The sequence below is a fragment of the Daktulosphaira vitifoliae genome, unplaced genomic scaffold, assembly GCF_025091365.1.
Source record: "Daktulosphaira vitifoliae isolate Bord-2020 unplaced genomic scaffold, ASM2509136v1 Scaffold_2, whole genome shotgun sequence".
Lineage (NCBI taxonomy): Eukaryota > Metazoa > Arthropoda > Insecta > Hemiptera > Phylloxeridae > Daktulosphaira > Daktulosphaira vitifoliae.
This window is the reverse complement of record NW_026099573.1, coordinates 21,450,502-21,467,019: the sequence shown is the minus strand read 5'-3', so window position 1 is coordinate 21,467,019 and position 16,518 is coordinate 21,450,502. Positions and strand designations below refer to the sequence as shown.

Below are 16,518 nucleotides of genomic sequence, written 5' to 3'. Positions count from 1 at the left end.
AAAAAAAAAAAAAAAAAAAAAAAAAAAAAAACACATCATAGTAAAATTAATACCTTCTCCGCCTCTCATCGAAGCTAAAAAAAAACACATCATAGTAAAATTAATACCTTCTCCGCTTCGCATCGAAGCTAAAATACGATTTTTGTAAAAAAATTCTTTTTTATATTTTTAACTTTATAATGCTATAACTTTTTGAAAAATGTATGGATCAATATAATTATTTTTTTTATGGATGCATGATGTCTTTAACTATTATTTGGTATAATTTTTTTTATAAATCTGACTTTTTACCTGCCCAAAGGGGGCGATTCAAAATGACAACTTTTTCAGAAAAAATTTACTTTTTTAACTAAAATTTTGAAAGTGTTCCGGAAAGTCTGACATTTTTATATATATCATAAATTAAAGCTAATGTAATGCACTTTATTATGGAAAAAAAAATTTCGTACTTTATTTTATCTCCATGGTGAAAATGGCTACCGAATGCTATTTTTGTNATCTTCATGGTGAAAATGGCTACCGAATGCTATTTTTGTGTGAAAATTCTCGATTTTATTTTAGCTTCGATGCGAAGCTGAGAAGGTATTAATTTTACTATGATGTGTTTTTTTTTTTTTTTTTTTTTTTTTTTTAAATGATTACCTTTAACATATTAAAAATCAAAATCAGTATTAATTTAATACAATTTTTTTTGTTCTTAATTATTTTTTTTTATATGTAAAAACTATTTTTTAATAATATTAAAACTTAGAAGTTATAGAAAAAGTCTAATTGCACATTTTAAAACATCGCGAAAAGTTGATTTAGAATAGTATATTTTTGTTTCTGATGGAAGTTCCTTGTAGTCCAGTGTATAAAACTTATAACTTTGTTAATTGTTATAACTTTATCAAAAATGACCAAATCAGTATATTTTTTTTTATTTAGATGCATGTCTTTATCTATCATTTGGTTTTTTTTATAAATCTAACCCTTTACCTGCCCACAAGAGGGATTCAAAATATTAACTTTTTTTTTTTTAGTTAAAGTAAATCATTAAAATTAATTCAGTTCTGGATATTTCAATAGTAGAATCTTTTTAAATATCAAAAATTACTTAGAAATGATTACTATGATTTCTATTTAAGTGTTCTATTACGATAAAAATGCAAAAAATAATGAGTTTTTCTGATAAATTTACAATAAATAATAATTATAAAACTTTCTGACTGCATATTAATCTTAAAAATAACATTGTTTTAATTCTCATAAAATTTTCTATTTAATGATTCATTCTAGTCAACGAAGGAGTAATTTTGCAGAATAGCAGAAAAAATTCCCAACAAACTTTTTTTTTTTTTGTTTTAATTAGGCAATTGGTGGATTATTCCAAAAGCAACATCAACTCTTATTTCTTTAATTATATCATGATTAGTAGTTCTTTGATTTTAAAATATAATATATGAATATATACTAATTATAATTATTAAATTTAGTATGAAATTGATATTTAATATTGTAATTTAAACGGAGAAATTATAAAAATAATAAAGAAGTTATATTTTGCTTTACTTTTACGTGTATAAAAATTTAAAGGGCTTGATACAATAATTTTCAATAAAAACTGTTTGTTACTATAAAAAAATGCACTGGACTACAAGGAACTTTCATCAGAAGCAAAAATATACTTTTCTAAATCAAATTTTCGCGTTGTTTTCAAATCTGCAAGTAGACTATTTCTATCACTTCTAATTTTTTATATTATTACTAATTATATATATAAAATAATAATTAAAAGAAAAAAAAATTTGTTTTCAAATTATTACTGATTTGATTTTTAATATGTTAAAAATAATCAGTCCAAATTTTCAATTTTAACCTATTTTTTTGGTTCTTTAAAGTTGATGAAAAATTTTTGATAAAGATTTATGAAAGTTTATAGTAAAATAAATTGAATATATTACCATAACTTTTAGCTCAATTACAAGTTTAAAATTGACATCTAGGCCTGTCAACAAAGGAAAAATTGCGGAAAAAATTTTGTTTTTTTAAAAGTTGAATTAAAATATGTATAATGACATACTAATAGTCCTCAAGATTGGAATTGAGCTTTTTTTTTAAATCCTCGCAAAAGTTCAAAAATATGAGCTTTCTTAATTTTCTCAAAAAAAAATATTTAACTTACAAAAAAAAGTTTCGCACAAAAGTTGTTTAAAAGACAATTATAAATAAAAATATAATCTTATATTTTTTCATTTAAACAAATATTTTTCGAGTTACATTACATTTAATATGAGTAATAAAATTTATATTCCATTTTTTTCATTTTACGGTTACTTTTTATCATGTTATACTTACATTAGACACAATGTTATAAATGCATATGTGTGTATGTGTGAGTTTATTTATTTATTGTATCATTAAAGTGTAGTGTATATTGAGATACAACCGATAGAGTAGGTAATTGATTTGACGCTATATTATTTAAACCCAACTAAACGCTAAATTGTACATTCCGAAATAACAATCATATTATGTCAATTGCCACCGGAATATCTGGTAATATTTTTCTTTTTCTTTGCCTTAATCCCAACTACTTGGGGTCGGGCACCCTTATCCTAAGATTCCACTTGACACGATCTCCCACATCTTCTACGCTCACATCAGCTGTCCTCAAATCGCATTCAATAGCATCCCTCCATCTCTTTTTTGGTCTTCCTCTATCTCTTCTTCCTTCAACATTCATTTCTATAACTGTTCTTACAGCTTTCGATTCTTCTTTCCTCATACCATGACTAAACAATCTAAGTCTATTTTCTGTCATCTTATCCACGATTGACGCAACACCTATACTTCCTCTTATATGCTCGTTCCTTATCCTATCTTCTCTAGTCACTCCACTCATCCAACTAAGCATTCTCATCTCTGCTACACTTATTCTCTGCTCTACTTTCTTATCAACCGCCCAACACTATGAACCATACATCATAGCTGGCCTCACAATTTCATACTAAATTTAAAAACTATAATTAGTATTTATTCATATATTATATTTTAAAATCAAAGAACTACTAATCAGGATATAATTAAAGAAATAAGAGTTCATGTTGCTTTTAAAATATTTCACCAATTTCTCTAAAGGAAACACTATCTACAGATTTGCATCGAAGCGTTTCTTATGATAGTGATTTTAATCACTGTCAGATATCATCTATACATGTCCCATCTATGCCTCGTCCACACTGTGCCTCGACCCCACTGTGCTACCGTTTTATTTTTATTTTTAACTTTATAATGCTATAACTTATTGAAAAGTGTATGGATCAACATAATTTTTTTTTGAAAAATAATAATTTTTAATAATCCCTTTTTCATTCGATATACTTTATCTGAATCAGGATATTAATAACGAACTAGCAGATCACGTTGCTTTTGGAATAATCCACCTATTTTTTAAAATTAAACACTATCTAAAGATTTGCATCGAAGCGTTTTTTTAAGATAGTGATTTTAATCACTGTCAGATATTATTAAACTTGATCCAAATATGTCACGTCACCACTGTGCCGCGACCCCCCTGTTCTGGGTTTTTTACATCTTTAACTTTATAATGCTATAACTTTTTGAAAAGTGTATGGATCAATACAATTTTTTTACGAGAAATAATATTTATATCCCTGTTTCATTCGATATGCTTTATCTTAATCAGGATATAAATGAGGAAATAGCGAATCATGTAGCTTTTGGAATAATCGACCAATTTTTTAAAATTAAACACTATCTAAAGATTTGCATCGAAAGGTTTTTTTTTATAGTGATTTTGATCACTGTTAGATATCATTATACTTGATCCAACTATTCACGTCACCACTGTGCCGCGACCCCCTTGTGCTGGGTTTTTTGTTTCCTATATTTTACACAATCTTTTATTTATTTTTTCAAAATACCGTGCTTAAAAATCAATAAGCCCAATCCAACTAGAAAGCAAAAACATATATATTACATAACATTTAATATTTTTTTCAACAAATTACATATATTTTTAAAGAAATGAGAAATTGAAAAAGTTTCTTTTTTTAAAAAGTAACGAGGAATTAAAACGAATTTTAATTATACTAAATAAATTAATGAAATGATGATGTTTTTATCTTGATGTCATTGATTTAGATTTAATCTAGCATCGTTTTTAAGAAACTCAGAATTTTTAAACAAATCTAAAAAACGTCATTTATTAATTAAATGTACAGTACATAAAAAAAAAGTTTAATTTAATTTAATTATGAATGATGTAGACTTAGATTTTCTGCTGCTTTGCAAAACATAAAACCAGTAAAATTTTACCTCATCTTCACTACGCCGAATCAAAAATCGGGGTGATCTATCTTCATAATCCATTCTATTTGACCGCCACTAAATCTATTACTCAACAATATATTAGAATATCACAAAAAATATACATGTTATCGCAGTATTATGCTAAAACTGTAATAATTATTTTACATTTTGTTTTAAAGTAATAAAATATTTAAATGAAAATATGTATATATCATGGTAGTACTACTTGACTATCAAATTCATCTGTGTATATGATTGGTATAAAGTAAAACAAATTATATTCATCAATTTAATGAGGGAAATTTAAAGAGAGGCTGTGGCATCAATGAAAAAGAATGAAGCAGTAGTTAAGGAAAAGAGTGGACGACCCAAAGTAGTTGGGATTAAGCCGAGGAAGTAGATCTGAGGAATAAGCGGGTGGGATAAGACTTCCATTTGAACGTTTCTATGTAGGTTTTAAGGGGTTTGGCAACATAATGCCTATTGTCATGTAGTAAAATCACTTTTTCGTGATTGTGGTTGTTTTTCACACAGTGCTCAGATTAGTCACCGATAAGATAAGAGAAAATAGACTTGGATGGTTTGGTCGTGTTATGAGGAGAGAAGAATTGAAAGCTGCAAGAACATTTATAGAAATGAATGTTGAAAGAAGAAGAGGTAGAGGAAGACTAAAAAAGAGATGGAGAGATGCTATTGAATACGATATGAGGACAGCTGATGTGAGAGATCATGTCAAGTGGAAGTTTAGGATAAGGTTGACTAACCCCAAGTAGTTAGGATTAAAGCGAGGAAGAAGAAGGACAAGAATTTAATGAGGGAAATTTAATAATTTAACCATAATAAAAATTGATCTGATTAAATAACTATAGTGAAATAAGTTAGTTAAAACAAATAAAAATTTTTGATTTAATGATTAATAATATCAATAACGATTAATAATCAATTGGCGTATAAAAACGTTGAAACCTATATCTTACGGCTTATATTCTCTGTACGTAAACACTACTAGGTTAATTTTTCAATACATTGAAATATTGTAAACATACATACATACATACATTATAAACGTTATAATATTAATGCTTTAAGAAACTACAGACTACAGAATAGTCTAATTTTCATGTAGTCCGTGAAGAAACTACCGTTACGCTAATCGGGAACAAATTATTTTGATAAGAACACATGAGTCGAAACAGCTGTATCGTTGCCAAGGAAATCGTTGTTATTTTTCTTTTCTAAAAAGAAACTAATTCATTAATTTTTAAACAAATTTTTAGGATATTTATAATGAAAATTTTTATATTTCAACTCTTAAAAAATTTTAGATTTATCAATATTTTACGTTAAAATTATAAATTGCAACAGTACAATAGGATGAACGACGGTCAATAACTGGCTCACTGCCAGTGTTTCATCCATATTTGGAAAGTATCTCATTTTTACATTACTTTGTGAGTAATAATTTCGCATCCATATATAGAACATTTTGGAGGACATCCAATTTTTGATTGTGCTAATTTATATCTTTAGATCAAAAATTCAAAATAAATTAATGAAAATTTGTTTTGCTACATTATGAGGTATAGATTATTGAATAATTTTTATTAGTAGACTAAAATATGGAGAATACATAACTACTATCTGTTCCATAACTTGCCATTGTTTTTAACATTGACATAGTGCTACTATGATTCCAGGCATAATCTGCAAAGCTTTAATGTGAGTTTATTTGAACCATTAATACTATGTTTATATATTGTGAGTTACTTATTTGCAAGGTCAGCTAATCAAAATATTAATGTAATATAACTATAATTAGGGATACAAATATTAAGTATTAGGATAAAATATGATTACTTGACTTCATATAAAACTAGTGACTCTTTACAATATTTCCTTCTAAAATTAATTTTAGTATTTTATATGCTTTACCAGAAAATTGCTTTGAATTACATATCTAGATATTAAATATTTTAAATACTCTTTATTTACTTTTATAAATAAATTTTATAAAAGATATTTTACCATATATTTGTGATGATAGTTTGATTTTTATTTGATATTAATGTTTGACAGGTTACTATTTGGAGTTATGTACCCTGCATATGCGTCATACAAGACTGTTAAAAATAAGCATGTAAAAAATTATGTAAGTTAATTTTAATAAAGTTTATCTATTATGATATTAATCATGGTGGATGTACTAAACATTCCTAATTAATGATATGTTTAAATTAGAGGAATAAGACTTTGTTAATCAGTAATTAATTAATGAAGTCATATTTAAAAATTTTGTACTCTAAAGAAAAAAATTTCCCTACCTAACCTAAATTTCCTTAATAATATATTTAAAAAAATATCATGCTAAACTAATGAGTGTCTTTTTTTTTTATTAAAATCTAAAATTTTATTTAATATTTAATAAAAGTTAACATTGAAATAGGCTTAATAAATTATTAATTTTACTATTATTTTAATCATCATTATGATATATATTTTATATCAGCCAAAAGTTCCTAAAATTGCAATATCTAGTGCTCATACCCCTATCCTCCTATTAACAGAATTTGTAATAAGATATCAATCATATCTATTTGTATTATTAAACATTGTACAACTGAAAAGCATAAAAAGTATTTCACTTGTGTGTTGTTTTGCTACATTTTGATTGGGATTGGTCATCAATCAGTATGTTTATTTTCTATAATATTTTACCACTATGAATATAATTTCAACGTATAAACTTCCAAAAAAATTATTTTATCACATTTATTTTTTATGATAGGTCAAATGGATGATGTATTGGATAGTTTATGCTGCATTTATGTGTTTAGAAAGTTTAACAGACATATTTCTAGAATTCTGGTAGTATAAATTGTGATTTATCTATAAGTTTTAGTTTTTAAACATTAACATTATTTTTTAGGTTTCCTTTTTATTATGAAATTAAGTTACTAGTGCTATTGTGGTTAATATGTCCATTTACTAAAGGTTCAACCATTGTTTACAAAGAAATTGTACATCCAACATTAATGAAAAAAGAAACTGTATGTCAATAATTAATCAAATTAATCATGTTTCATTGGCATTAATTAATATTTTTTTATTAGGATATAGATGAATTTTTAATTAAATGTAAGTCACAAACATACAATGCTGTTGCACAAACTGCAAAACAGACTTTTCAAATGACTGCTGCTATAGTTATTCAGCATACTTCAGCTGTAAGTATTTAAAAATATGTGTAAATATTAAAATCTATTGTATATGTTTAAATGAATTATTATTTTACAGGTTAGTGGACTATTACCTCAAATATTACTTCAACAAGTTGCAAACTCTATGGATATTGACTCCAATACACCCTCTGTAAAAACAAAAAAACAAAATAGTCCTGTGATTGAGTCTACTGACTTTGTGTCCACTAATGAGTGGTCAATATTAAAAGATCAACATGTAGAAAAAGTTGATGAACAACCTGCTGTTAGGCCAAAACGTAGGAAAGCATTAAATTTAAAGAAAACTCCTAATATTAATATTAATGGAGTTGGAACAAAACGTGTATCTTTATAAAAAAAATATATATTTTTGTATTGTACAATCATTAAATAAGTTTTATTTCTATTATTTATTTTATTTGTACATTATTAAAAGACAAATAATTTATATTGTGCTATATTTTACTGCACATTAATTAAATAAAAGCTATGTATAGATGAGAGTAATAACTATTTTCCTACCTAGATGGTGCTAAAATATTGTGATTGTTTAAAGTAACCTAGTTTTATTTTATATTATATTGTTATTCTAATCTGATAAGTTGCTTAAAATATTATTTCTTTTTTTCAACAGTGTTACATTTTAATTTGTTATTTTTTTTAAGATATTGAGATATGATATAAAAAGTATTAAATTATTTTTTTTTTTTAATTATATTTTTCTAGTCATGTTTATGCACACTGATAAAAACCATGACATAGTATTGTTAAGAATGAATTTTTTTTTTACTAATAGTAATATGTGTATATATATATAATTGTATTATCAAATTAAAAGAGATTAATTGAACTTAATTATTAATCCATTTGAAACTTGATATACATAATCTTATAAATTTAATATTAAAATATAATTCTGAATTTGATGTTATTAATGAGTATAATAGCATATGTATTTCTTTAAATTTTCTACCTTATGATTCATGATATATTTTTATTCAGAACTTAACTATCTAATTATAACTCCAAACATTTTTAATTTAGATTAACCAAGATTTTTTTCTGAAGTAAATCAGAACTAATTTTTTGAAAGTTCGCAAGTATATTAATTTACCTAGCTTTTATAATAAATGTCAAAAATCAAATGGCGTGTTATATGAAAGCTACAATTATGGAGAATATAATACTGAGATGTCCAAATTTTTAACCTGAATAAACTTTATCCACTGATATTAATGTTCGAGAAACATGAAACAGAAATAGAGAAAAAGGAAAAATCCAGTACTGTTACTTTAATAATTCCTAATAAACATTTTTGTACTTTGATAAATATTAAACATAATTTTGATGTAGTTTTTATGGCGTAGAGCCAAAAAAATATCAAATAAATTGAACTTTTTAGTATTGTATTACATTCACTATACTTATTACAAAAGCTAGGTAGCATTAAAAACTTGATGAAAAATCCGAGTTATCTCTTAATATGTCACTGGGAAATATATGATGGAAGTAGAACTTTGATATCGCTATATTTGAGTAAATATATTGATGTTTTAAATAAATTATCGGTATATCAATGTATTAATAAGACTATTGGTATATTCGATTAATCAAATAGAATTGATTATTTTAACATTATCAACTGTCGTATATAACAAATGACTATTATGTCCATTAATAGGCCTGTGCTATAACTCTACTAATCATGTTTACATATTGTAAAAAATTGATATAATCTGCCTTATTTGCTAATTAATATGTTATTTCATTGAAATATAATTATTAATCACATTATGATACTGAGGCATCTCTTTAAATTATTTTTAACTTTAAAATTATAATACTTTATGTTACCTTATTCTAAATCTCAAAAACTGATGAATCTTAAAATTAACAACCCACAGTACTATATACATATTGGTTTAAAACAAATAAATTTAGTTTAAAAAAATGTAATCTGAAAATGCAATACAATATGTTTATTAATCAAAATTTTTTGTAAAAATGCAATTCTAATATATACTTAATATAAAATTTCATTGTTTGAATAAAGTTTAATTATATGAGTATACATAACACTAAAATATATTAATTAAATTTGCATTTTGAAAAATCCATTTCAGGATGCTGTTCCATGAACCTAGATACAAAAAAGAAGGTTAATTATTAAAAATTATATAGGTACTAAATCATTATTTTTTAGATTTTGATAAATTACTTTTTTAGTACATCCTGTTTTTTTTGCTCATCTGAAGTAGGTAGTCCCATATTTTTTTGTTGTTGGTCATACATCATTTTTTCTACCATAGATCTAGTTTCACCTTCAAGATCTGACAATTTTGATGGTTCTGGGTTGATTTTTTTTGTTGATATTTCTGGATCAGATAATATTAATTTTGACCACCATTCCATTTTATTTACCTTAAAAAAATTAAAAATATATTTTACTGTAGTTTCAAAATTAAAATAAATAAACTACTTTTTCTATGTTAATAAGGAATGTTTTTCCATCTTCAAGTAACCATGTAGTTTCTTCAAGTTTAATTTCATGTTGTAGTTCATCGTCCACTATAGGAGGTTGACCTTTAATTCCAACACAAATGTGCTTCTTCTTTAAATTCACAATAACATCGCGTGACCTTAGTTTAAAAGCTGCTTTTGAAGGAATTCTTAGCTATAAATAAGTAAAGTTAATTTAGAATAGAAAGAAAATAAAAATACAAGTAATTAATGTTATAATATCTAGACGAAACATCAAGAAAATATTAATAACATTACATTGCATTATTATGTTTCTCATTTATTAAAATTATCAATGTTTTTTATAGTTAATATTAGTTTTATATTGTACAATGCCAATAATTAACTTCTATAGGAGACATTGTTTATCTTATTAGAAACCACAAAGAGAATTCGAAAAGCTATTATTTAACATCTCCTTAAGCCTAAAAATTCATGCTTAACCACCACTGTGAAATAGTATGGACATAAAACACTTTTTTTGTGAGAAACAGACTTGATTTCCACCATTTATAGGGAACAAGGTAAAATTTTTAATTTTTAAGGTAATGTTTTGAGGTTTATATAACAGTTGTTCATATAAAATTTGGTTTCATATTTCAATAATTATTGTATTTTTGTTTTTATGTGATACTTACGTTTAATAAAAATAAATAAATATAAATCATACCTCAATATCTGATAATGTTTGAGTCCATTTATAATTAGGTAAATCACAACCATTGCCGGAATTTGGTTTCAATTTACCTTTTTCTTTGGGATCGTCTTCATCTTCCTCAATAATTGGCGATGTATCATTATCACCGGCACGAGAGATATTTGATAAATCATCTGTGTCTTTCTTTTTCTAAAACAAAAAATTTTTTATTATTCATACTAAAAAGTTATAAGCAAAATATTTATAATAGAAATGATATAATATCCTAAATAAAATGTTTTTAGAGATTTGTAGTAGAGTAACTAGAAAATTGAATAAATTTAATTATTCCATCAATTTAAATTACTACCAAAGACACTATGGTTAATATACATATAAAATTAATATAACCATAAATAAAATTTTTCAAAATTCTAAGTGGTGCTTAATTTCCAAGATAATACCAGATTGATGGGGGGTTTTAAGGGAACATACACCCCAACCAGATTTAGGGGGTCCAGATACTTATTTTAATGAAAAAAAATTCAGTTTATCTTTGAGAAAAAATGTATGAAAAATAAAAAAATGAACTTCATAAAATAATTATCATTTATTTTTATTAAATGGAACCAAAAAAATGTTAAAATTTCATAGTTGAATGGAGAGATATCTGATGAATACAATAAAATCATAATAAACATTCAATTATGTGAGTTAATATTTATAGTTCTATTATAATTATAATTGAACAGTGAACCCATAGTCATTGGTAAGCTAGAATACAACCTCTTTAAGAATTACCTGTATTAGTTGGAATTTGATAACATAAATAATACTATAAAAGACATAAATACTATCTATTTTATGAAAGTATGTTTAAATTACCTATATAATGCATCAAAAAATAAGTTAATAAATGAAAAAAATTGTTTTCCTAACTTTGTTTAATCTAAATATTCCTTCTAAGTTTAATTCTAACTGCGGTTTTGATATCATTATTATTATAAATATTATTAACACCACATTCTGGATATATTTTGATCATACATCATATGATAATTATTAACATTTTCTTATTTTCATAAAATCCTAAATTATTTTTAAGAAAAAAAAAGCGTATCTAATAAAACTATTATTTCATAATATAATTAGTAGAAGTTGACCAATATTATAGAGTATCACTACAATTTCGATATCAATAGTTTTTATGTTAAAATTTCAATATCCATATTGTAGAGAAATATTGCAATATTATCAATATCAATTTGAAATGTCTTATCAATAAAAAAAATATTATGTTTAATTTAAATTTACATGGCAAATTATTAAGTATATATATTCCAATATTTAGACATACCTATAATGAGGTAGTAATTATTAAAAATAATCAAATTATTTATTTACTTTATTTTAATTATTTATTCATATAATGGAATTGATGAAATTTAAATTTGATTGTTTTAATTATGAAAATGTCACTATAACAAGGTAACTAAATTATTATTATGTAGTTATCAAAAATATTGATAATCAATTTATTGTGATATGAATATATTTCAATATTGAATTATTTTCAATATTCAAAAAATCAAAACAATATTAATGTCCAAAAAAAATATCATTGAAGATCCTTAATATTAAGTAAATTTAGAGTATATGTTGAAAAATACTCAGTATTAATTAATAAGTTCAGTAATATAAATAGTGATTTAAGGAAATATTACTGTAACTAATTAATTAATAATATAAAATTAAAAATATTAAACAAGTACATTTTAATCTATATTATAATAGAAAATTGGACTTTACTAAATTAAAACTAATTCTTGTAAGCTATTGCACTTGGAAAAATAAACTTTAAACAGACTATGGAGTAATATTTTCTATATAATTCTTATGACTATGTTTATAGTAAACATGGTATAGTACCATGTCTATTTCTTTTTGAAGTTGTTCAGCTTCTTCATCAGTTAATTCTTTTAATTTTGGTTTATCTGCTTCTTTTTCTTTTTGAGCTTTTTGGAGTCTTTTCATGGCTTCATCTCTACGTTTTTCATCTGCTTTTTGTTTTTCACAAAGGGCATTGTTTCTGTGTTTGTTGAATATTGACATTAAAATCTAAAATCAAGTAAATATTATTTTTTAAACAAAATATTTATAGCAAGTTATTACTCTTTCAGATGCTTTTTCATCAGGACTTCCAGTAAAGTAATCAGTCTTCCTAGCTAAAAAGCTAAAAAAGGTATCCAGTAACTGAAATTTATTTAATTATAAAATTATTAGTATAATCTTTAAAAAAAAATGTATGCAATTTTATTCCACAGAAATATAATTAACATTCATATCATTAAGTTTTTCTATTCTATTAACAAAATTAGTAATGTACTAATTATTAGTAATTACATGTATGTTTAAATTAAATCAAATATTTATTATCTATTTCTGTGAGGCTTTAATTAATACACAGAAAGTATAAAACTTCAACATATTATATCATGATGCTAATTGCCAAATATCTATTATCACAATTATCTTTCCTTCATTCTGTATCAAATACAATTTTTTCTACATCAAAATGATTTATGAGTTTATTAATGATTTCTAACTCTATATGTAAATTATACAAACAAATACCAAAAAATTATGCTAACATTTTCTTATTGTTAAATAGGATTGATTTCTTGGAAAAAACTATTTCGTGTTATAGATTACTAAGTTACATCATCTTTGATATATCATCATTACTATGTTTTACAACACTATATTGTCACCCTTAAAAGTTTCCATGGTAACCATGTACGTAATGACATCTCAACAAAATCTTAGTAACAGTAATTAATTTTTTATTATACCCCTATAATACTAATTATTTAATTATTAAAAAAAAAAAATAGCACATGAACTAAAATGATTAACTAAGAATTGAATATGTTACTAATTTCTCTCTCTATATATATATATAAATATATAATAAAATGATTAATTTTTTTAAAATTATTAACTAATTAATAATAAATATTTATTAAAGTGATTTCTTAAGACATTACATTTTTAATTATATATACAAAACTTTAATAATATATAAATTAGTCATAAGACTATTAAAAAAATTTAAATAATTAAAAATAGCTTACTTGATCAACGCCTTTTTCGTGTTGTTGAGCTATTGCTAAAAGCATCGCATCAAATTTTTCTTCTTTTTCACTAGGCATATTTAACTTACTTACATTTAACACTCAAAAAACGTACTGAAACTAAATGAATTTTAAAAGATAGAATATAACGAAAAAAACATAACCTATAATGACCAACTGGCTATAGATAAAACACCATGATTACAAGTTTATTTTTGCGCAGGCGTAAACCTAATAAAAATTAGATAAAAAGCGTTCGACATGTGAAGTGTCAAAAACTAACTCATTGATTGGATGTAACTATAGCGACATCATAGCAAAATATTTCAACATATAGTTACATTTAGAAATATTATTGTATATGAGGAAAACGGGAAAATAATTGTGATAGAAGCGGATTTTCAAAACAATTTTCTAAGATGGAAAATTATATTAAAAATTGAAATGTATCTATTAGACATTATTTTTATTTATATAATTTATAATAAAATTTATTATTAAAACATGTCTATGATATAAATAAATATCGTGGTCTAAACTGTATATCTGTATAACATAGACACAAATTAAAAATGCGTAAGAAATTTAAATTTATTCTCCTGTTGTTTAAAAAATTAATATTATATTATAATGGATGGCAAGGAAGAGAATGAAAGGGATTACTGCGCCCTTGGAGACGAGCAAAAAGGTATTACAGATAAACACCCTGCAAATAAATCATCCGTAAAACTATCTCTAATTGTCAACAAACATTTTTCGTGAATGTTTTTTTATACCTTTTATTAGTTAAAAATAAAGTCGATAAGTACGTTGAGTTTAGACATACATAGATATATCTTCTTCCTCGCCTTAATCCCAACTACTTGGGGTCGGCCACCCTTATCCTCAACTTCCACTTGACACGATCTCTCACATCAAATGTCCTTTTCGCATTCAATAGCATCCTTTTATCTCTGTTTTGGTCTTCTTCTACCTCTTCTTCATATCTATGTTTTATATATCTATACATGGATATATAATACATTTAATACAACATAACACAAAATAATTGAAGAGTAAAACAATTCGCAAAAGTTTAACTTGTGAAGGTCTACTTTTGGTCTTTTACTTACTTTTTGGTTAGTTTTCATAATATATAATTGACAAACTTGTAGGATAGCTAAACAAATCTTTAATGATTTTTCTAATGTTTTGGATGTGTTCAAATTAATAAAAATCTCACTGAACTTCCTCGCGTTGCAATCATATGCCACTACAATTGAATAATAAAATTTATACATTTAATTTATTGTAAAAGTATAAATAAATAATTATGTAATAATTTTCATTGTGGAGGTTTCGATAGAGAAAAGAATCAAAAATCCTCTTTACATTTAAAATAATAATTTCAAGTTATATTTAATAAATTATTACTATTATATTTTCGAAAAATATAAAATTATGTATTGAGAAATAGAAATACAATTTTGTTTTGAAAAACCATATCGTACTTTCTAAATATTTTAGGTTTTTAAATATGGAGCCTATTTATAAAAAATATTAACCGATGTTTTGAAGACCATAAATGTTTTTTTTGTTGTTCTTACAAAAAAAAAAAATTTGGGTCTAGTATCTCAATTTACAATTTTATGCGAGGGCATTAATAACTACTGAAAGAAAATTGTCTTTCAAATCAATTATTGTACCCAATGTTTTATAGGAGTTGTGTTATGAAAATTTATAATTTCATTTATTGGGTTTAGTAGTATATATATGAACGTAATAAGTATATTTTTACATAACCACCAGACACTCCGTAATATCACAAAGATATACAATTTCATAAGTCATTGGAATAGGCATGGTATTTATATTCCAATAGAACATTTTCATATGAATGAATAACACATTGACCAATCTATATATTTTTTATCTATGAATTTATCACTACTTACTTTCTAAAAAATAAAGATCTAATTGTCCAGTACGACAATATGACGAATTTACTTGTTACCCACAACTGGTTGACGTCATCTACCCTTCCACTTAATCTTTCATGGTTAGTATTATGAGTCATTCAAAAAACATTTTACGTACCAATCAACATTTATCGGATATTATCAATATCATTTTCATAATTTTGTATTATGTTTTAAAAATTTATGTTGTCATCATAATTACTTTTTAAAGATCATATATTGTGTGGGTAAGTTTTAAATTTTTGAAAAATGTTAATAATTTTAGTTATATTGCTTCTTTATTTTTGTATTTCTATTTATTATTGTTTAACTTTTAAAAGTATAGGTACTTTTGTATCTTAAAATTTTTTACAAATTATTTAAAATTATAAGCAACAATAGAATAGATTACGAAATGACATTTTCAGTATAAGTAGTGACAACTAAATTAATTTTTTTAATGTTTCTTTATATAATTTTCATTACCTATTCTGATAGTAATGGTCCAATTTTCTTTTATTGAATAATTGTTTAAATTATCTACTAAATTCTTTTTTTCGAAAATTTTTAAATAAATCAATAAATAGAAAGTAACAATTATAAAATTATAGACTATATTGCGTAGTTAATTTGAAAAACACTATAATTAATTATCAAACAATTTGTAGTACCAACAATTTTATTTTGTATTATAACATATCCTTTTTTTTTTAACTCTGCTAATAGATAGACATAAGAATAAGTAATAACTAGTAACA

General features: G+C 24.1%; 2 protein-coding genes and 1 long non-coding RNA gene across 4 annotated transcripts; 1 reads left to right on the top strand and 2 right to left on the bottom strand.

Moving 5' to 3' along the window:
• The first annotated feature begins 5,511 nt into the window (after window positions 1–5,511).
• LOC126898743 (receptor expression-enhancing protein 1-like) lies at window positions 5,512–8,385 on the top strand. Of its 2 annotated transcripts, none has more exons than XM_050673045.1 (7): window positions 5,512–5,765; window positions 5,923–6,033; window positions 6,391–6,463; window positions 7,100–7,179; window positions 7,241–7,361; window positions 7,425–7,538; window positions 7,609–8,385. In XM_050673045.1, the coding sequence occupies exons 2-7, from the start codon at window positions 6,002–6,004 to the stop codon at window positions 7,885–7,887; spliced, it is 699 nt and encodes a 232-aa protein (XP_050529002.1). In that variant the 5' UTR covers window positions 5,512–5,765; window positions 5,923–6,001; the 3' UTR covers window positions 7,888–8,385. The 2 variants fall into 2 exon arrangements, with proteins under 2 accessions (XP_050529002.1, XP_050529001.1); XM_050673044.1 differs by having other exon boundaries at window positions 5,513–5,765; window positions 5,845–6,033.
• Window positions 8,386–9,496: 1,111 nt separating this feature from the next.
• Window positions 9,497–13,992, bottom strand: LOC126900009 (nuclear migration protein nudC). Its single transcript, XM_050675348.1, has 7 exons — window positions 13,824–13,992; window positions 12,862–12,942; window positions 12,619–12,807; window positions 10,723–10,899; window positions 10,012–10,206; window positions 9,751–9,953; window positions 9,497–9,672 (listed from the first exon to the last, which is right to left on the bottom strand). The coding sequence occupies exons 1-7, from the start codon at window positions 13,899–13,901 to the stop codon at window positions 9,621–9,623; spliced, it is 975 nt and encodes a 324-aa protein (XP_050531305.1). The 5' UTR covers window positions 13,902–13,992; the 3' UTR covers window positions 9,497–9,620.
• A 369-nt stretch (window positions 13,993–14,361) lies between these two features.
• On the bottom strand, window positions 14,362–16,487 carry LOC126900010 (uncharacterized). The gene is made up of 3 exons (XR_007702778.1): window positions 16,247–16,487; window positions 14,936–15,075; window positions 14,362–14,824 (listed from the first exon to the last, which is right to left on the bottom strand). It is a non-coding gene; the product is annotated as an uncharacterized LOC126900010 (long non-coding RNA).
• Window positions 16,488–16,518: the final 31 nt, after the last annotated feature.

Bases quoted from the DNA above. Each gene is read 5' to 3' on its own strand.
- LOC126898743 (XM_050673045.1), top strand. From the start codon at position 6,002: ATGATTCCAGGCATAATCTGCAAAGCTTTAAT. The intron at 7,180-7,240 runs GTAGTATAAATT...ATTATTTTTTAG, and splicing joins GACATATTTCTAGAATTCTG to GTTTCCTTTTTATTATGAAA. The intron at 7,539-7,608 runs GTAAGTATTTAA...ATTATTTTACAG, and splicing joins TTATTCAGCATACTTCAGCT to GTTAGTGGACTATTACCTCA.
- LOC126900009 (XM_050675348.1), bottom strand. From the start codon at position 13,901: ATGCCTAGTGAAAAAGAAGAAAAATTTGATGCGATGCTTTTAGCAATA. The intron at 12,808-12,861 runs GTAATAACTTGC...ACTTGATTTTAG, and splicing joins ATGAAAAAGCATCTGAAAGA to ATTTTAATGTCAATATTCAA. The intron at 9,954-10,011 runs GTAGTTTATTTA...AATTTTTTTAAG, and splicing joins TCCTTATTAACATAGAAAAA to GTAAATAAAATGGAATGGTG.